The sequence below is a fragment of the Marmota flaviventris genome, chromosome 1, assembly GCF_047511675.1.
Source record: "Marmota flaviventris isolate mMarFla1 chromosome 1, mMarFla1.hap1, whole genome shotgun sequence".
Taxonomy (NCBI): domain Eukaryota; kingdom Metazoa; phylum Chordata; class Mammalia; order Rodentia; family Sciuridae; genus Marmota; species Marmota flaviventris.
Window position 1 is genome coordinate 165,415,578 of NC_092498.1, and position 20,682 is coordinate 165,436,259.

At 55.1% G+C, this 20,682-nt stretch overlaps 1 protein-coding gene and 2 long non-coding RNA genes across 5 annotated transcripts in view; 1 reads left to right on the forward strand and 2 right to left on the reverse strand.

Moving 5' to 3' along the window:
* The first annotated feature begins 632 nt into the window (after positions 1-632).
* Prkcd (protein kinase C delta) overlaps positions 633-20,682 on the forward strand; it is a 30,860-nt gene continuing 10,810 nt past the window's right edge. For 2 of the 3 annotated variants that reach the window (XM_027947785.2, XM_027947786.2), the window contains exons 1-7: positions 633-853; positions 4,093-4,206; positions 16,832-16,954; positions 17,914-18,113; positions 19,635-19,695; positions 19,882-20,044; positions 20,137-20,168. In XM_027947785.2, the coding sequence (XP_027803586.1) occupies positions 16,840-16,954; positions 17,914-18,113; positions 19,635-19,695; positions 19,882-20,044; positions 20,137-20,168 (571 nt within the window). In that variant the 5' untranslated portion in view covers positions 633-853; positions 4,093-4,206; positions 16,832-16,839. The remainder of the gene's footprint in view (positions 854-4,092; positions 4,207-16,831; positions 16,955-17,913; positions 18,114-19,634; positions 19,696-19,881; positions 20,045-20,136; positions 20,169-20,682) is intronic. The other variant, XM_027947787.2, reaches the window with a different exon arrangement.
* On the reverse strand, positions 16,931-17,990 carry LOC114102344 (uncharacterized). The gene is made up of 3 exons (XR_003584497.3): positions 17,890-17,990; positions 17,397-17,689; positions 16,931-17,292 (listed from the first exon to the last, which is right to left on the reverse strand). It is a non-coding gene; the product is annotated as an uncharacterized lncRNA (long non-coding RNA).
* On the reverse strand, positions 18,319-19,288 carry LOC139707479 (uncharacterized). Its single transcript, XR_011709041.1, has 3 exons — positions 19,171-19,288; positions 18,864-18,940; positions 18,319-18,480 (listed from the first exon to the last, which is right to left on the reverse strand). It is a non-coding gene; the product is annotated as an uncharacterized lncRNA (long non-coding RNA).

Consider the following 20,682-nt stretch of genomic DNA (forward strand, 5'->3'; position numbering starts at 1 on the left):
GGGAGTTCTTGTGCCTGCCTAGGGCTATGGAAACTCTGGAAGGTAGGGACAGGACAGCAGAAGAACGGGAGAGGTAGAGGCAGCTCTTAGAACTGCCCGATGAGCAGTGTAGACGCAGATCAACTAGAACCGCCAGCCCAGGAGTCTTTCCAGCTGCGTCTTTGGGGCAGGGCCTGGACCAGCAGGCCTGGCGGCGGGCACTGAGCCCGGTTGCGTCCGCGCTCCAGCCAACAGGAAAAGAAGGAGTGAGGCCAGGCTGGGAGGGCCAGCTGGCCAGTGGGGAGTCCCAAGCGTGGGCGTGAGGAGCCGGGGAACCCCCGCGGGCGCCTCCTGGGCTTCAGGGTGTATAGGGGCCCCACCAACCTCAGCCTCCTCCACTGTAAAATGGGGTCCCCTCCAGATGCCGGCTTGTGGACTACTGGAGGGCGGAGGCGTGAAGAGTGCTGGGGAGGCTAGAGAGGTCAGAAGACTTAAGCCAGACCTAGAGAGGCACAAACCCGCTGGACCCCTCAGCTCCCAGCTGGCGGGGGCGGGGCCCTTAGAGGGGCCGGCACTTGTGGGCGGGCCCTCAGCGGGGGCGGGCTTGAGGCCGGCACCTGGGTGAGGTCGCGCCGCCCCGCCCCCTTGCACTTCCGTGTGCAGCGGCGCCTGAGCAGGAGGCGGCGGCCGCTGGGATCCCCAAAGCGACCCCTGGTATCTGGCAGCAGCGCTGAGACCGGGGCCGTCCCCACCCGCCCCTGGACCCGTCCGGGTCAGGCCTGCACCGATCCCCGTCCGCGCGCACTCCTGGGAGCAGCTCCGGGAACCAGACCCCTGCCGCCGCGACCCCTGGCGCCTGGCCTCGCGCCAGGAGGTGAGTGAGAGCCGGGCGCGGGATCCGGGCTACCTACCTCGAAAGCTCAGCGCTTCTCCCTTCCCCCTCCCTTCTCCGGTTCCCTTTTCCGAAACTGAGAAACTGAGCTGCTACCAGCAAAGTCCCGCCGAGTGCCGAGACCCGCGGTGTCTCGGTGCCCCCGTCCGTCTGTCCCTCTGTTCGACGGTGGGAGCCTGGGCCCTCATGTCCGATCGCTCCCTGGCCTTCTACCTTCCTGTGTGCCTCGGCCGCTCCGAGGGTCCGATCGTCCCTCCCTGATCTCTCTGGGGCCCTCTGTCCGTTCGTGTGTCCTCACTCCCTCTGTGTTCCCGGGTCCGCCTCTCCCCAGACCCGGTCTGTCTGCTAGTCGCCCTCCGCGTGCTCCATCGCCCCACCCCCACCACTCACCCCGCCGCCCCCTCGATCCTGTCCTCTCGCAGCCGCGCCCCCGGCCCACGCTCGCCGTCCGGTGCCTGTCCAGCAGCCTCTCCTTTAGAGCCGGAGCCAGACGGCCCGCCACGCCTCATCTCCCGCCCCTGGGTCCCATCCGGGCGGACCCGCTCGGCGCCTCCAGCTCTCTATCTCTTCTTTCAGTCTTGATGTCTTTCTCGGTCTCTCCATCTGTCTCTGGGCTGGGCGTGGCTCTAGTCTCCACCATCCCCCTTCTCACCCCGCCCCTCTGAGCCCCCTCTCCGGGTGGCCCTGCCTGGTGCGGTAAGTCCCAGCTTCCCTAACGCAGGAGCCACCTCCCTGGGGGCCCAGGCTGGTAAGGGAAGGGGGGTGGAGATGGAGGCACCCTGCTGGCCAGCTCTGGAGAGGGAGGAGGTGAGCACCATCACAACTGCTCCCACTTCCCCAACTCCCTCTCTGTGGGGGCGGGGAGAGTCCTATTAAGTACCCCATTTAAACCTGGCTAGGGTGCGAGTGTGGGAGGATCTTTTTTCCTCTGGCCCCTACCCTATTGCATGGACCCTATCACCGTGTGCTGCATGGCCTGTATCTGGACTTGTGGGTATGCTGTGTGTCTGTCTCCTTATGTGTTTTGTGGGACGTGCCCCTGTGATTCTGTGTCCTTCTTCACGTGTGTGCCTTGCACATGTATATGTGTTTGTTTGTCCTGAAGTTCTCTGTGTGTCCTCTGCAACTGTGCACACCAGATCTTGATGTGTTTGTTCTGTGTCACCAGACTGCCCTTATGTGGTGGTGGTGGGGTGTCCCTGTGTGTCTGGAAGGTCCTATTTTGCACTTGGGTATATCATGGTGACCAACTGGCCATGAGTACATTAGATCCATTAATTGTGGGAGCCCCTGGTGTTGGGGTGCCAGCCCACCGGGCTCATGTGTGAGTGTGTCTAAATAAGTGTGCATGTGTGTGTGCACTCACATTTGGTTCTTCCTGTCCCTCTGCCACTGAGCTACTGTGACCAGGCTGACCTGGTCCAGAGGGAGGAGACTGGTCCCTTGGGTTTCCTCCTTCCTGCTATGGACTGGGCTGGGGTGTGGTAGATAGGCCGGCAGAGGGCAGCTGGGGGGGGGGTATGTTTGGGTGGTTATATCTGGCTGTAGAATGTTATGAGAGCTCCTGTGTGTGCTGGGACTGCGCTGGAGGTGACACTGGCAGTGTGGGGCTATGGTGGGAGCCTATGACTGGTAACAGACTCACAGTCTGACTGTATGAAACTACAGGTGTGTGCTTGGGAATGACTGTGATTGTAGGGAACTGAGATAGCTGGGTGTGGGTGTCAGTGCAGGAGGGAATGTGACAAGGTATGTAGTGACAGTGCTGGGAGGGAAGATGAGAGCCCCCGTGTGTGAGACCATGTGCAAGAACATGAGGTCGTGGGTGTGCGCTGTGCATGCACAAAGCCAACCTTGGCTCCTGGGGCAATGGTGAAAGCTGTAGGCGAGTTCTGGGGTTTGTAGTGTTATGACCAAGATCTCAGGCTCTGGACCAAGACAGACATGGGCTCAAATACTCACTGTACTTATTCAGAGCAAGAGAGGTTGAGTTTCCTTGTCTGCAGCATGGAGAAAGTTGTGAGGAATAGAGGTCCTGTGTCACTGATCCTCAGCACAGCCTTGACCCACAGTGAGCTAACACACACACACACTAAGTCTTATTGGTGATCACCCCACAGCTCTGTGATTCCCATTATCTTGGAAGCTGGGATTTACGAAATCTCCCAAGTCCCCAACCCCATTTCCTGCCTACAGTGGGTCTCTTGCCCCTTCCTGTCCCCTTGATCAAGCTGTCTGTGGGAGGGAGCATGTGTTTGGAAACTCCAAGACCCAACCCTGTTCAGCCTGAATGAATGATAAAACCCTTCCAACTCCTCATGGCCAACCCCTAGTCTCAGTAGCAGTGATGGGGGGAAGAGGGGGAAGAGGGGGAAGAGGGGTGATTCAGAGCTGTAATTGCAGGGCCCTGACACCATTTAGCTGGCACAGCTAATTGGAATTTAAATTAAAATTAGAAATAATTTAAAGTAATGACAAAAAGAAAAAGCCTGAGGATACCTTTGCCCCCAGGGAGGATACCTTTGCTGATGGGGGACTGGGTGGTAGGGAGGAGTTTATACCTGGGGAAGGAAATCTTGTGGAGCCCTGACCTGGTCTTTTAGAGGAAATGCCTTTTAGCTAGGAGATCTAGCGCACCTTGCCGTCACTGCCATTCCGGGCCTCAGGTTTTCAGCTGTATAATGGGCACAAAATAATGGGAGAATCAAATAAACCATAAAATACCAAACAAGGAATAAAAAAAAAAAATCATCATTCATTTGTTTCAACATGAATCTAGCTTTGGAGCTAACACAATAAAATTTGAAGCCATAGAGGCACTTGTGGTATTAATGTTTTCTCCATTTAAAAAGTAGGCTCAGAGGAATTGCCCCAGGCCCTAAAGTGGTGGTGCCTGGTTGCACCCTAGGACTCCAAAACCTGCAGGGCAACCTCCTGCAGACGGAGGGTTGGAAACAGCTTTTTGCTGTCTGCTGACCTCCTTACCAGGCTGAAAATGTTCCAAGGGCAGGGACACAGTGTTCCAACTCCTAACATGAAGTGGACACATAGCCAATGCCCAAGAATATTTGTGCCTGGCAGCCCATTTCACAGAAGAGAAAGTCAAGTCCAGAGAGGTCCAAGATGTAAGAGTCAGGCAAGACTGAGCGGGTCTGTGTCAGCCATGCTGATGGGGAATCCTGTTTGCTTCCCGGCTCAGCTGTTTTCTCCTGTTCTTGCAGGTCTGCTGGGAATTGGCCCAAGTGAGGGCGGAGGGCCTACTTTTCCTGGTGGTTGGTGAGTGGCAGCAGCAACAGGAGCCCAGACCAAGGACAAGTGGGAGTTGGGAGCCCCAGGTAGGACTGCGTTCTCTTAGGCAGAAGGACATTGGGCTGGGGTAGCATTCTTCTTTGGACTCCTCCCTTTTTGCTGTGGGATTGGGTGGTTTGGGGCCTGGGTTGGGTGCCCAGAAGAAGCAGCCATTTGCTCTGCCTAGGAGGAGCTCACTGCCTAAAACCTGGCTGTGGCCCAGGGAAGGCTTTGGCCTTGGAGGACTGGAGCCCACCAGTTGTTTGGGGGAAGGAGTGATGACAATTTATTGTCAGTTAGAAAGTGATATGTGAGCCAAGGGTTGGGGGAGGGTGTGTCAGTTTTTCCATGGCTCCTTGTATCTCTGTCACATCATCCTCGCCATCACACAGGGAAATGGAGGTTCACTTAGGCCTCACGGTGGGTTCCGTGGGTTGGATGCTGGGTTGGGAATGGAATGGGGTCTCTCAGCACAGCTGGATATTCTTCCATATCCCATTTCCCCCACTCTATTTCCCCAGCCTCTCTGGGGCTGAGGAGGGATTCTAAATCCCAATTCCCAGCCTCTAGATTCAAGGCAAGCTGGGCAGTGTCTCTGAGGAATGCCCAAGAAGGCTGCCGTCTCCGAGGCGCCTCAGGAAGCTAGAAATCCCTCCCTTTGTGGCCAGCCTTGGTTCCGTCAGCCCCTATTACAATTGAAACAGTCTTCTGGGCTGGAGCATAAAGCTCCGTGTAACTCACGTGCCTAGCATGGTTTAATTCCCAGAAAGAGAAAGAAAGAAAGGAACCAGCCAGGCACACACCTGTAATCCCAGTGGCTCGGGAGGCTGATGATGCAGGAGGATCGGGAGTTCAAAGCCAGCCTCAGCAAAAGCAAGGTGCTAAGCAACTCAGTGAGACCCTGTCTCTAAATAAAATACAAAATAGGGCTGGGGATGTGGCTCAGTGGTCGAGTGCCCCTGAGTTCAATCCCCTGCATCTCCTCCCCAGTAAAAAAAAGAAAGAAAGGAACAAACGAACAAAGGAAGGGGGGGAGAAAAGTGTTACTCACTGAGTGTTTAAATCCCCAGTAAGCCAGATTCTGAATGGGTGTGTGGGTGTGTGCTGAGGGCACCTGGAACCTGGGGGGGATAGGAGCAGGGGATGGGAAGGATGGCTTTTCCTCCAGGAGTCCTCCCTGATCGGTTCCCTACTCCCACCCTACTGCCTGTCAGGCACTATAGGTCTTAGGGTGACTGAGTGAACTTGAGGAGGCTGGACTCCCTGGGCCTGACTCTGGGGACAGGGCTGTCACTCCACTAGGGGCAGAGGGTCTTCTGCTTATTCATCCTACTCCAAAACCTATCTGGTGGGAAAGATGTGAAGTACCTTTGGCTTGAGGGCCTCTGCCCCCTGAGGCCAGGGGAGCCATTCCCTCCCAGCACTCAAACTCCTTCCCTAAGGAGTTCAATTAGTTAGTTTTGGAGCCACCCACTTTCTACTCTCAAGCATCACCTGCCTGGCTAGCAGAGATGTGCACGTGTTCATACAGAATGCCAGGCTGCACTGGGCACACGTGCTATAGGTGCCTAGTGCCTGCACATGCACCCCCATGGGCACACTAATATGTGCGTACACACACTCGTCTCTGTCATCATGCACTCAGATGTCTGCCCACACATACCGCACTGTGCCCATGCTGGGTTGGGAAGTGAGGCCCTAGGCAGGGTAACAGCCTAGCCATGTAGCCTGGGTCTGGCGTGACAGTGAGAGTCCAGGTGTGGCTGTGACCAGAGGCTAGAGTTGGGTGGGCCATGCTGTGGGCAGTCAACAGCTGTCTTGCCCATGTAACTCAGGCCTCCAGGGCTTGGTACTAGAGACCGGGGACATGGGCGTGGGGGAGGGGCTGTGTCAGCTGCTGCAGTACCGTTTGTGGCTGCTGCCACAGAGGAGGAAGTGGGCTGTTTGGCCATAAGGCTGAGGTGCTCATGGGCCAGTGGGGGTCCTACAGCCCCTCTGTCTAACCCATTGTCCATGTCTGGAGAGAGTGGAGTTGCTAGGCTCAGGGGTCCGGGAGGCAGGCAGGGTACTCTCTCCTAGGGTCCACTTTCCAAGGCCTAGACCCAGGGGAGAAGACCGTCTGTCCGAGGCGTTTCCGGAGGCTCACTTCCTCTGGGCTGCCCAGGAAGTGGTTTCAGAGTGGGACTGACCAGCCCTCTGCCTGTGGCTTGCCCCGCCCCTGTCCTGCTTTCCGAGGGGAGCAGCATCTTGCCTGTGGGCTAGGCCGACTGATCAGGCTTTCTACTGCCAGGGCTGCTTAGCCTAGTTAGAGACTCTAGGAGAAAGATGAGGTGCTGAGACCATAAAGTCCCCTGCAGCCCCACAACTCCAGCTTCTCCCTCCCTCCAAGCCTGGAAGCCAAGAATCAGAGGCATCAACTTCAACAGGCACAGTCTCTTGGGGACGGAGATGGCAGGCTGCTTCTTGAAGATTCGGCAGCACTAAGCAACTGTATAAATGAGCCTGGCCAAGTGGCTTTGCTACTCAGTGCCTCAGTTTCCCCCTCTGGCAAATGCAATGATATCTACCCTGGCGAGGTTATATGGAAAATAAGATAATGTGTGCAAAGTAGCCAGCACCATGCTTGGCACATCTTCTGTCAGTCATGTGAAGTACTCAGTGCCTGCTTCCTGGTAACTATTCAGAAAACAGCAAGTGGTACTAATAATGGGCCATAATTGTCTGATTGGCCGAGGACTGTCCCAGTGTCACAAGGCCAGGTGGCTTTGGAGCCCAACTAAGTCAGGTCTCTGGCTCCCTCCTTCCCCCTCAGTTCTGCCTTCGGCAGCAATACCAGGGGTGGGAGAGCTCCATTGGTTCAATAGGTTCCCTGTCCTCTGAGGAAGGAGTGCCAGGGTGGAGCAGCTGTGCCCACTCAGCAGCCCAGCCCCCTCCTGCTGTCTCCCCCTCACTCCCTTTCAAAGAGAGAAGAAAACAGATTTCGTGACAAATAGATGCAGGATGCTGGGGAAGGGAAGCAGGCAGCTAACTGCCTGCCCCCTCAGGGCTCCTCTCAGCCCTCCCACTCTGGGCTCCTGTAGGACTTTGGGCTTAGAGAATTGGCTGGGAATGAGGAAGTGGGTGGTGAGCCCTCCTGCCAGCCTACCTACCCTCAGACCCCTGGCCTCAGCCTTTGGACGGGGGTAGGGGGCAGTCATCTTGGACTGAGGAGACTGAGGGGTCAGGGAGCAACAAATCTCCCCATACACTTGTGCATGCATCCATCCTTAACCCATGGCAGCTGGTGGCCTGCCTATCCCAGAAACAAACAGAAGGTCAGCTCAGTGAGGACTAGGATGAGCTTTGGCTTTCACTCTTTGGGACCAAGAGGCTGAGCTCTCCCGTGTTGAAGAGTTAATGATGGCGATATGGCAGGCAGGGCTCAGGAGCCTGGAGGGCTGGAGATCATTGTAGGGCTGGGCCATCAAGACAAGGGAATCCTGCAGATTTAGGAAAAGGACCTCGGCAAGCATCAGACAGTCCCTTGTTTAATATTTCCTGGCTGTGTCCCCTGGAGCCAGGTGCTGGATGGCTGTAAGTCTTCTTATTTCTGTGAAATAGGCAGATAGGGGAGTATCCTTATGAGAAATGAATGATGGGAAGGAACCACTGTGGGGCATTGGGGACAGGAAGACAGAATAGCAAGCCCAGAGCCTCCTCAGCAGGAAGGAACTTGTCTGATCAGAGAACTGAAAGGGGTCATTGTGGCTAGGACACTGGAATGAAGGGAGAGCAGCTACCAAGGGGGTCAGGAAGGTAAGGGCCACAGGTCTGGTGGAAAGGAGTCTGAGCTTACCCAAGGAGCAATAGGAAACTCCAGGGGCTTAGGCAAGGGTGATGAGGTCTGCTGTACTCTTAAGTCTTAAGAGCCCTGTCTGGATGCTGGAGCAGAGGAACCATAGGGGCCAAACTAGGGGAGGTAGAGCCGTGGGCAGGCAGGTACCAAGCCTGGAGATGGCAATGGTGGCCAGGATGGGGCAGGAGGCGGAGAAAAGAAGGTCTTGATCTTTGCTGCAGAGGCAGACACCATTGCGGACTGGGTGGGGAGGCCCCAGAGGAGGCAAACTGGCCCCAGGTGTCTGGCCTGACAGCTGTGTGAGCGTGGGCGCCCCTAACAGATGAGAAGCACTTGGAAGGGAACACCAGTGGGCTGCTGTGGGCAGATTTGAGCACTTTTAGAATCATTCACATGGTGAGGTTGGGGAGGCAGGTGGGGCCACAGCCTGGGTCCAGAAGGGTCTGGGCTAAAGGTGGAGACCTGAGAATCTAAAGCCTAGGTTGGGGAGGAGAGGGCTCAGCAAGCCATTGGTGGGGGAATTTGAGGGTCCTTGCTGGGACTTCTGTCCCTCGAAGGTCCCTGCCCAAGCACCAGGAGGGCAGGCTTGTGGTGGCTGAGCCACTGTTTTCAAAACAGCCCCGGAAGCTTTGGATCATGTCTATGGTTGTATTGGGTAAACAAGAGCAGCCGAGCAGCCAGTCACCAAAGCCAAGGTCGGATCAGATGTCTGTGTGGTATAGGCTTCAGGGCCAAGGTTGGGGGTGTGAGAGGAGGCTCTCGGGGTCCTCCAGTATCAGGACTGGAGAAATCTTGGGGGTTTCCATTGTTAAGACAGGGAAGCTGAGGCCTGTGCTCTGCCCATGGATGTAGGCTGCCTCAGCCCACCCCAGACCTTCCCATGACTGAGTGACCGAGGATAGATGAAAATGGGCAGAGACAGGGCAGGGTGTGAGGATGACAGTGGTGGTAAGGACCGTGGTGACGGCTTCTGGGTGTTGGCACTGTTTCTTGTGCCAGGCCTGGTGCTCAGCATGCCTGCCCAAGACTCAGCCATGTTCTCAGGGCACTGGATCTGAACTAGGCCTGTCCAGACCACTCATGCCCATGCTCACCAGCTCCTCTGTTTCCTGTCCTCTGGGAATGGCCTGCTACATGGGTTGGTCTTGTCTCTCCCAGCTTTTTCGAGGTCCCTGCAGTCGGGCGGGGGCATCATCTGGGCTCTACCTACTGCAGAGGGACTGACAGACACCAAAAGGCTTAGGTGGCCACCTTACCTTCTCCCAAACACAAAATATTTGTTTCTTGTAAATAATCAGGAAAATCCTAGGGACTCTATGGGAAAAAGAAGGAGTGGGGTTGGGACCACCTAGTGGAGCTGTTCCCACCTGCCAACACATCCCCTTGCTGCACTGCAGGCCAGATGGGCCATTTGAGCACTGGAACTGGAGCCTCTCTCCCCCTCCACCTGGGTCTGCCCCATTGGCTTTGTGGCTTTGGTTGAATTACTTAATCTGTCTGTCATTTTCTGCATGGTAAGCCTAGAGCTCATGGAGGTCATATGTGGGCTGTCCCCACCTGCAGATGTTCCAGCCCTCCCCTGCTCTCATGTGCCAAGCCTGTGACTGTCACCTGTGACCTCCCAGCCTCAGCCTCAACTGACTCCCCCTCCCCCCACTCCTCCCAGGCCCTGCAGGCAAGGTGGCAGGTCTGCATAGGGATGTGCATGACCCACCCACTCCTTCCTTACACACTTTGGACTTTGCTCTGGACCTCCTTCAGTGGGGAGGCCCAGCCTGGCCTGATTCCCAGATGCCCTTCCCATCTCCAGCCATTGTGCCCCAGGGGGACTATAGTAGGAACAGTGGCATTTGGGTACCAGATTCTAGTCAGGCTTATGGGATCCTTCCAAGTTCATGTATTCATCTCTGTGTCTGCCCAGTGTGCCTGTCCCTGTGTGTGTGTTATGGCTTATTCACATGGATCCTGTATGGCTGGGTGTGGTCTTTGTGGGCCTGGATGCATGTTGACATTTGAGAAACTATTGGAGGGGGGCACTGTGTGTGTGTGTGTGTGCACCTTTTGAGCTGTCACATGTGACTGTGGCTATAAATGTGTGCGTATACATCCAACTTCAAGGGAGGCTCCCCATTTGTAACTGTATGTTTGGTTTTGTGGGTGTGCCCATGTGTGCACATGTGTGTCGTTATTCTTGGAGAAGTCCACATATTTCCCAATACCCAGGGTCATACAGAGGCCCCCTTGTCTTTTAGGAGCTGACTCTCTGGCTCCTGCCATGAAGGAGCTTTTGTTACTCCCTCAAGGGTGCCTGGAACCCTCTCTCTGACTGAACCCAGGGCTCCCCAACCCAGGGCCAACTGGGAGACTTCAGGCCTGTGCCTAGTGTGGGCTGTGCTTTTAAGGAGGTCCTATTCAACCTGTATTGGCCCAGATGGTTTGAGCCAGTTGACACTCAACATCCTTAGTCCTGCCCCTCTGTCCCTTCCAAACCCTCTGGATAAGTGGACTGTAACACCTCTGCTTTCCCTGAGATGGAAGCTCCCCGCCTGCCAACCAGCCCATCCCTGATTCTATCCCCTGCCCTGTCTTGCTATTCTCACTGCCTGAGCAATGCATGGTGTCATCCTGCTCTGTAGCCACTATTTATGTGATATTCTCCATCAGGTTGTAGTTACCATCAGCCTGGTATGTCTTGTCATTGTGATGCCCACTAGCTGGACCTGAGGTGGGCTGAAGGTGATGTGGGGCTTATATGGCCTTGGGGGCCTCAGCTCTTAACTCTATGTGTGCACACAATCATATCATCTCATGCGTGTGTTTTCCTGGGAAGAAGACTCCTGACTTTCATTGGATTCTTATAATAGCACAACCCCCTTTGCAATTAAAAGGTACACTTGTGCCGCCTGGGCCCCCCTCTGATTCCTGCTGAATTCCAGACGGCTGGGCTGAGCCTGCCAGTGGGATTTTGAAATGGCCCCAGAAAGTCAGCTCTGTAACCAGGGATGAGCATGCTGACCAGGAGGCAGAGATACCCCTAGACCACAAACCCAAGTCCTCAGATACAACTGACCTCAGATACTGGCATAGGTCACCAGCAGGGAAGTCGCTGGTATCTTGAGGAGGGGGGAAAGATCCCCAGGCTGGCCTTTTGAATTGCCTGGAAGGACACATGACTCAGGAAGGTCTTCTGGCTGTGGGGACGGCATGTGCAAGTCCATAGAGACTTGAAAGTGAGGTATAGAGTGGCCAGAATGGGAGTTGAACAGGGCAGAGCCAGGGTGTGGGGAGCCCTGAATGCCAGGCCGAGGTCTGGGCTGAGGTCTCAGGGCAGTGGGAACCAAGGGGGTTTCACCTGGTGGGAAGATTGGCTAGGGAAGGGACCAGGGTGGTGACAGCTGGGAGGGTGTGCCGGAGAAGGAGAGCAGTGAGGAATAGCAGAGCCCTGGGGAGTCCGAGGAGGACAGTTTGTGGGCAGTGGTTGGTCTGTGTAGGGTGAAGGAAGGGTGGAGGAGGAGTCCTGGCCAGAGGATGAGGTGCCAGTCCTGGTGAGGAGCAGAGTTGGGGAGCCTCCCCTGCTGTGGCACTCAGGCATGAACTGAGAGCCCAGCCGTGATTCTTCTCTCAGGAAGAACTGGGCACATGGGGGCTGGGACAAGATTCCTGGTGGAGGTCTTTGGAAGGGAGTTTCTAGCCCTTTCTTCCCTGACCTCCTGTTCCTCTTGCTGAACCCACTTCCTGGGTTGTGAAACCCTGTGGCCTCCTTGATTCGGTTCTGTCTGGAAAGGCCAGGCTGTTCTGCCGAGCCTGCGCCTTTGGCCTTTCCCAACTGCCAGGGCCTGCTCTGTTCTTGCCTGCTGGCCATACTACATCTCACTCTGAACCCCCTCCCGACTCTGACCAGGCCTTTGACTGCTCTTCCTGCTTTCATTTATCCCTCAAGGCCTACATAACAGGTAAAGCTGCGTCCCTAGGAGGGCCTCACTTTGCTATCACCTACCATCCAGTCTGGCTTGACAGGCAGTGTGGTACCCTCCATGCACAGAAGGCAGGGACAGGCCCAAGGTAGGTGGGAGAGGGCTGCATGAGGTGGCATGGGGGCATCCCCTGCTCCTCACCAGGAGCTGCAGCTGATCTCTCTCATGAGCCTGTTGACACATTCTCCTAACAGCTGAACCAAGATGCCTCTTCTCTAGCTTCAACCCCAGTTTACTCTCTCTTCATTGGGCACCATCTTGCACCCTGTGAGGCAGAACTGTTCCGGAAGGAAGGGCTGGCAGGGAAGAGACCAAGCTGGGTCTGGGAGCTGAGGGATCCTCAATGCAGGACCTTGGCTGTAGTTTCCCTCTGTACAATGAGGAGATGAGCATATTGGTCTCAGCTTGGTGAGTTTTATTTTTTATCTTTGACAGAGTTGTTTCAAACAAGTTACCCGTTATGTAGAAGAGTTAGAAAATGCATTCTGGGTTTCTATTGGAACCCCAGTTTCTTTGCTGATGCATGTGTGGAATTGCAGCCCACATACTGTTCTGTTGGGGTCTACCCACAGCAAGGTCACTCTGGTCACCTTGAGGCTGGCCTTGCCTACTACCCTGGACTGGCTGAAAACAGGTTTCTGTTTGCTCTTGGAGGAGGCAACCTGCCTACTTGGGCCTGGTCTAGCTATTGCCTTTCCTTACCTCCAGGCTGTTGCTTTAGGGCAGAGTGGGGAGCAGGGCCAGTTCCTCAAGTTATGGCAAGTGGAGGCCTGGGGATGAAGAGTAGGGAGGGCTGAATAGACTGGTTGAACACAGGGTCCTAGACCCTTACCTCCATTTGTCTCTTCTTCCCCAAATGGTATACATTAGGCATGTCTGGGTCTAAACCTTTAGCTGTGTTACCTTAGGCAAATCAGTTAGCTTTTCTGAGCCTTTATTTCTTCATATGTAAAATACTCACCTTCTGGATCTACATAGAGATAAAGTGAGCTAATGCAGTTACAAGGCCAATCCAGCAGCATACTGTCAGCTTCAGAAAAGCTTAGAAGTGGGGAGCTGAGATTCACACCTAGACTGACTCCTTTTTTTTTTTTTTTTTTTTTGGTATCAGGGATTGAACCAAAGGATGCTTAATCACTGAGCCACATCCCCAGCCCATTTTATTTTATTTTATTTTTTGGTACTGAGGATTAAATCCAGGGATGCTTAACCACTGGGCCACATTCTCAGCAACCCCATTTTTTTATTTTTATTTTTATTTTTTTTTTTTTGAGACAGGGTCTTGATGAGTTGTTTAGGGCTGCATTAAGTTGCTAAGGCTGGCTTTCAACTCTCGATCCTCCTGCCTCAGCCTCTTGAGCTGCTGGAATTATGGGTATACGCCCTGACACTGGGCTAGACTGACGCTTGAGTCCAGTGCTCTCTGCTTCCCAGGGCTGCCTCTGCTGTGGGCTTGAGAAGCTAGAACAGAGGCTAGGAGCCCACCCAATGGGGAGAGAGGCCTGGTTCTCCTGTGACACTGTGTGGGGTCCAGCTCCTGCGACGCCTCTGGCCCTGCAGAGCTGTGAGGAGTCTGGGGCTGAGCTGGTGGCCTTTTTTTGGGCCTGTGGGCCTGGGCCTATTTGCATGGAGGTTATAAATAGTGAGCACACCTTGCTTCTGTGCTGCTGCCTCGCCCCTCACCTTCCCACCACAGCTCAGACACCGCGAGGTAGGTGAGTAATTCGTGCTCCATTGTGCAGAGGGGCACCTGTGGCCCAGAGAGGCCCTGGACCTCTCTCAGGATCACTCAGTAATGGAAGCAGATGCCAGCTCATGGTGACTGTCTCCTTCCTGGGGTCTGGAGATTCCAGTTTAGGGCTGAGGGAATGGGAATGCTGGGCCAGGCCTTGTTTTAGTTTTTGACCTGGTTTTAGTCGTAGCAAGTTGGGGCTACGGGCTCTGGCCCTAAGGTTACTACTGAGAAGCCCCATGGCAGCCCACCAAGACCATGGATCCCCTGTGCTTGTGCACTGTGGCCTAGCTACACGGTTTTAGGGCTGGGGCCGCAGCCCGCTGTGGTTGTGGTTTTCCCTCAGTGGCTTCTGTGAGCAGTAACTGCTCAGATTGTGAGCCCGAGGGCAGGTTTAGGGCAGCCTGCAGAACAGGGCAGGGGGGCCAGTCCTGGCTCTGCCTCATCCTCTCTGACACCCTCTTCTCCTCCATATAGTCCTGGTCACATAGCTCCTGCTGGCCAAGCTGAGGGCAAGGGAAGCCATGGAGCCTACAGGCCATCAGGACCAGGCCTCAGGAGGAGGTGGTAGGGAGGAAGAGTTGACCAGCAGGTGTGCTAAGTGCCTGGCGCCCCAGGATGAGTTGCCAAATGTTCTAAGACTTGGTTTCCTTGTTGAGCAGTGGGGTCAGAGCCAGGACCGTCTCCCCAGGCTGGTGGGCAGGCAGAAGCCTTCATTGGGGGAGTGACTGCATTTTGTAGCCTGGAAAGGGAGGTGCATGGGTGAGGGATGGGTGCTCCCAAGTGCAAGGGGGTGATATTAATGAGAGGACCCCCTCTCTGGGGCCTGTCAGGTTGGTGTTGATCCTCATCAGCATGATGACCCTTGAACTAAGAGACTATTCCTCATCTGGAAGATGGGGGGAGGGGAGACTTGTACAGTCCTGCAGCCAAGGCAGCATTGATATTGTGGTGTCGCATCCAGCCAGCCTGACCGTGATTTTGCCACCTGGTCAGCCCTCAGCCTGTCTCCCAGGAGCCAAGGCCACAGCATCTTTCTCCTTCATTTTCTCTGCCCTCCTGTCACTCAGCCCTCCCTCATCTTCTCACTACCCCAGAAAGCTGCTCACTACCCCAGCTCTGTCTCTTGAGGGGCAAGGCTGAGCTGTGTCTCTTAGTGTGTAGACGCAGGCCTGCAGCCAGTGTGTGCTGTGCAGGGATCTTGCTTATCACCCGAGACCCCAGGCAGCATTCATCTGGATGCTCGATGCCTTGGACCTCAGGGCTAGCAAAGCAGCCCCGGGGAAAGATACCTTTTTTCCTTGGGGGTTTGAGACACACACCCAGACTCCTACACATGGGCTCTAGGCCAGGCCCATGCAGCTTCTTTTCACTCTTACCACTAACTACTCCTACCACGTGCCAGCCACTCCCATGGCCTCACAGGCACATGCATTTCTATGGCTACGTAAGTCACATTTGTGCTTACCCATCGCACCCACATGTACACTCACGTCCCCCAACACACACATGCTCACATGTGCTCCAGCTATGGGATGAACCCCTAGCAGGCCACTGCTGGCTCCCCCTCCCCACCTGCCAAGAGGTTGTGTGCAGCTGGCCTGGGACCCGGTACTCCCAGGCCAGAGGCTTTGAGGCCTTGGCTTCTTATTCCCACTGAATAGGAGCCAGGGCAGGGGATGTAGTCGGATCTGCCTCACCAGGTTTCTTCGCTCTGCTCTGGCAGCTGGCCCCAGAGGACTGGCCGGGCGCATTGGGCTGGGCTGCAGGCTGAGGTCAGTGTTTCCTGTGAGCTCATCTGGGCTGGGAGCTCCCAGCAGACCTGGCCACTATGCTGGCTGCCTTGTGCAGGAGCTGGAGGGGGCTGTTCGGGGGTTGGGCAGCTGCTGTATGTACGCATGCGTATGCAGGTAATGTTCAGGGTGGAATGAGCATGAATGAGCATTCATTCAACTATGGTTATGGAGCACCCGGACGTGGGGCCTGGGCCAAGAGCCAGTGTCCATATAGGAGTATGGGTGTGCACCTGTGGCCTTCCACATGAATGTCCTCCACAGATGGCAACCCAGGAGGACCCTGGGAATCAACCTCCTGTAATGACCCTTGACTGAGGAATAGTGAAGAAAGAGGACAGTGTGGAAACTGGCATTACAGTCAATATTAAAATACAACCAGGTACCATGGTGCACGCCTGTAATCCCAGCAGCTCGGGAGACTGAGGCAGGAAAATCGTGAGTTCAGAGTCAGCTTCAACAACTTAGCAAAGCCCTAAGAAACTCAGTGAGATCCTGTCTCTAAATAAAATATTAGAAAGGGCTGGGCATGTGGCTCAGTGGTTCAGTGCCCCTGGGTTCAATCCCTGGTACCCAAAAAAAGAAAAAGAAAAAAATTAAAATACAGTTTTACATTTGGGGAAAAATTTTTCATTTTGAAAGTGCAGGCAGCGGGAGGCATGTGACGCCAAAGGGTGAGTTCAGAACGGTCAAGTACACTGATGTGGGCAGAGCCTCTGACTGCCCTGGTCCTGGAACAAAGTAGGTGCTAAGTTAGTGGAACCCCTGCTTTTAGTTGTGGCTAAACCTCAGAGTTTCAGTTTTCAGTGGGGGTGCTCACTTGGCCCCATTTGTCTGCCTGGGTAGTTATGAGCAAAATCAGAGCCAAGAAGGGCTGCCAGGGGCAGGGTGAGAGGAGGTGCTCTCTTGTTCCTCTTGCTGGATGATTGCTGGCACTGAGATGCAGGAGCCCAGTGACTGGCTACTGACAGAGGCACTGACTGAATGACTCCAAATGAATGCTTCAGAGATCACAGACTCAGATGCCTCCACGGTGCAGGTTTTGGAGAGCAGTGAAGACAGTGTCCCTGGCCTGGTGTCACTTGATAAAGAGGCAGCCATCCAGAGGCTACTGTCCAGTTGACCTAGTGGCACATCTTCCAGTTTTACCTCAAGTCCAGACATACATAAAACATCCCCATGTTTACCATTGGCAACTAGGACTAGTGCATTTTCCACACCATGTGGGCCAAGTTCAAAGGAGTGGGAGCCCCAGGGGCAGTAGGTACCTGAGCATGTCCTGGGGCTGTCCCAGTGCTGCCTGGCTTCATCAGCCCTCTACATCCAACCCTGCTGCAGGCCCCACCATGGCACCGTTCCTGCGCATCGCCTTCAACTCCTACGAGCTGGGCTCCCTGCAGGTTGAGGATGAGGCTAATCAGCCCTTCTGTGCCGTGAAGATGAAGGAGGCTCTCAGCACAGGTAGGGCCGAAGCCCAGACCCTGGGGTGGCGGTGTGAGGCTCAGCAGGAGGGGCCAGGGGCCTTACTTTGTTCTGTGGAACCTCTAAGGTGTCTTCTCTTCCTTGTTCTTATCTCCCTGCCCAGCTATGGATGCAGGAAAGCTAAGGCCACAGGGTCTCAAGGCCTGGCTAAATTGAACCCCACCAGGCTTTAGAGTTTCTGGCTGTATTGGTTGTTCCACCTAACCGTTTCCACGTGTCCATCTGAGGACCCTGTCATGATCCAGGACCGTCCAAGTCCTTCCCTCATGGGGTTCACAGTTAGATGGGGAGCTGGACGTATCACCAGGCAATGAGTCCTGTGGAGAGGAAAGCCACAGAGGACACCACCATGGCTTAGGCTTAGGAGGACTTCCTGGAGGAGGAGGCACACTTCCCACCATTCCCTTGTGCTTCTGCTCACCTCTAAGACCCAGCTGACTGTCCATTCCTCCAGGAAGCCTTCCCTGACCCTTAGGCTGGGTCAGGCCACTTGACCATGGATGGCCTTAGAACCACTGGCCTTGCCTTCTTTAATTTCGTCACAGCTGTGACTTAAGTGGTTACTCAAGGAATGTGTTGGTTTGTGTCTCTGCCCTGGACTGGGGCTCCAGGAGGACAGGCCCCAGGTTTGACTTTTCTTTCTGTCATGTTCCTCACCTCCCGTGCTGTGGCTGGCACTTGGCAACTCTCAGCAGGGGTTCACTGAGTGAATGCCTGAGAGAAGGGGACACTTCAGTGAAGCTGGAGCAAAAAGGTCACAGGAGGGGAAACAGCAAGAGCAAAGCCCTAGAGGTGGACCCTGCTAGGGACAGTTCAGTGTTCTGGGCATTCTATGGAGTCACAGCAGATCCTGGGGACAGGAGAGGCAGGCAGGGTGAAGACTGGGGAGGGTGGGACACAGGGTCCTTGCTGACCTTTCCTGCCTGACCCCATCGCAGAGCGAGGGAAGACGCTGGTGCAGAAGAAGCCGACCATGTATCCTGAGTGGAAGACCACGTTTGATGCTCACATCTACGAGGGCCGCGTCATCCAGATTGTGCTGATGCGGGCAGCTGAGGACCCAGTGTCGGAGGTGACCGTGGGCGTGTCGGTGCTGGCCGAACGCTGCAAGAAGAACAACGGCAAGGCTGAGTTCTGGGTGAGGGGCTTGTGTGTGTGGGACCCACTGAGGGCAGCTGCGGGGGAGCTCCGCTGCCAGTGCAGATCTGCTACCAGTGCAGCCTGAGCTCCAGTTCCTCGCTCCAGGTCCCCAGCTTCTCTGAGCCTCTCTTTTCCACTTCTGTGAAGGAGGAGCTGCTTAAAGTTCTTACCTCAGGGTCTGTTGTTAGATGAAACGAGCATCTGATGGTCAAGGGCTTATGGATGTCAAGAACCTGATACATAGCTGGGCATGGTGGCGCACACCTGTAATCCCAGTGGCTCCAGAGGATGAGGCAGGAGGATTGGGAGTTCAAAGCCAGCCTTAGCAAAAGCAAGGTGCTAAGCAACTCAGTGAGATGCTGTCTCTAAATAAAATATAAAATAGGGCTCAGGATATGGCTCAGTGGTCAAGTGCTCCTGAATTCAACCCCCAGTACCAAAAAAAAAAAAGAACCTGACACATACTGGGTACTAAAGGCAGTCATCCTCATTGTTGTGACTATTTTTTCCCTTTTAATTTTGAAAAGGCAGGATATGCACATAGTGAAACATTTCAAACTCTGTGAAAGGGTGTGTACCTTCCCCAAAACCAGGCCACAGGCTCCTTCTCAGAGGCACCCATTGTTCCAGTTCTTTTTGGAATCCTTGCAGATATACCAGGCCTAGGCAGGCGTGGTGGGGGGTTCCTCCTGATCGGTAGCAGAAAGGAGGTGGGACAAGGGGAAGGCTGAGGACACCACTCACTCACCTGCCGAAACTGGGACTCAGTGCAGGTCTGTGGTCACATGGCCACATGCAGCTGTGCCTGTGTTCTGGGTACTGGTGCTGGAAGAAACCCCCCTGGGTTACACATGGACTCCTACAACTCAGATTTCTCCACTGGAAAGGCCTCATGACCACTGGAGGCCCTGATCAGCCTCCAGTGAGAAATGAAGGGGTCAAGATAAGAGAGAGGCTGACACAGGGTCTGTACTGACCCTTGGCCAATCAAGCAGGGACAGAGGGGCCTCTGGCTATGTGCTCTCCCCGCTCCCCTAAGGGAGGATGTCCCTTACCAGGTCTGGGTCCTGGGGGAGGTGAGGAAATAGAGGCTCAGGTCCTGTCTTCCAGATTGTCCAGTCCATGAAGAGCCCTGTGGGTGTGGTAGGCTGAGTATGTCTGTGTCTCTGCAGGGCATGTGGGTAGCAAGCCTCCATTCTAAGCTCCTTGCTGTGGACAGCAGCGGGTGAGGGTGGGGAGTTTCCTTTCCCACTCTGTTCCCAGGCTCTGTGGTCTGGCTGGGTGTGGGCTAGATCCTTTCACTTCCCCAAATGTAATAATACCCCTGGGTGCAGGCTGGGGCGGGGCTTGGGGTGGGGCCCTGCCCACACTGGGCAGACAGGTGTCTGACTAGGTTTTAGGGGGCTCCCTTGGCCTCAGGGAGGCCAAGGAACCCCAGCCATGGGGGCCGGTTCTGAGAGTCTGATCTGGCCCAGGCCCCCCTCACTGAGCTTAATGGCCCCTCCTCTTACCCCCACAGCTGGACCTACAGCCCCAGGCCAAAGTATTGATGTCTGTGCAGTATTTCCTGGAGGACGGAGGTAAGACCATCCATCCACCGGGACTAAGGACAGGGCTTACCTGCTGGGCAGAGGCCAGAGCCAGCACTAACGCCCAGGGAAGCCGGCCCCTTAGCAGTCCCATCTAGGATCAATCTAGAAGGGACTACAGGAGCGCTACCCCTCCTGTTCACTGGGGCTGACTTCATCACTCTGTGTGACCCCCAGATTGCAAGCAGTCTATGCGTAGTGAGGACGAGGCCAAGTTTCCAACGATGAACCGCCGTGGAGCCATCAAGCAGGCCAAGATCCACTACATCAAAAATCATGAGTTCATCGCCACCTTCTTTAGGCAGCCCACCTTCTGCTCTGTGTGCAGGGACTTTGTTTGGTGAGGGCTGGGTACCTGCGGGGAGTGGTGTAAGAGTAGGGGGTGCCCAACCCCATCATTCCCTGCACTCACCCTGCTGGTTTACCTTTTAGGGGCCTCAACAAGCAAGGCTACAAATGCAGGCGTAAGTACCTCCACAGCTTAGTTTGTGCATGAGGGAGTGTGCTTACATGTGCCAGTCCATGGGTTCCCAGGTCCAGGTGGTGTGACTGGGACAGGGGCTCTGCATCAGTGAATGTGTACCTGCCAGCACTCTCCCGTCAGACTGTGTGTGCAGCTGTAATAGCCATGTTTAGTGAGCGCCAGGGCTGGCTTGCTGCAGCTCATCAAAGCCAGTCCTGTGCATACCTTCCCCACTCTATGCTTGGGACATCAGGGCAGTAGACTGAAACAGGCTGCAGTCGAGTATTACACAAAAATCATGCGAGACCACACATCAGGGCCCTTTCCCCACAGAAGGGTGGTTCTGAGGCCTTTGCTAGTGCCCCTGGCTGTGGGCTCCCCATGGATATGGGTATCTCTGGTGCACAGGTGCATGCGCACCTTTCCCTACATGCACACCTTTCCCTGTATGCACTGAGCTCTGCAGCTTGGGTTATGAGCAACAGGCTGATCTACTACTAGCTGTAGGGCCTCAG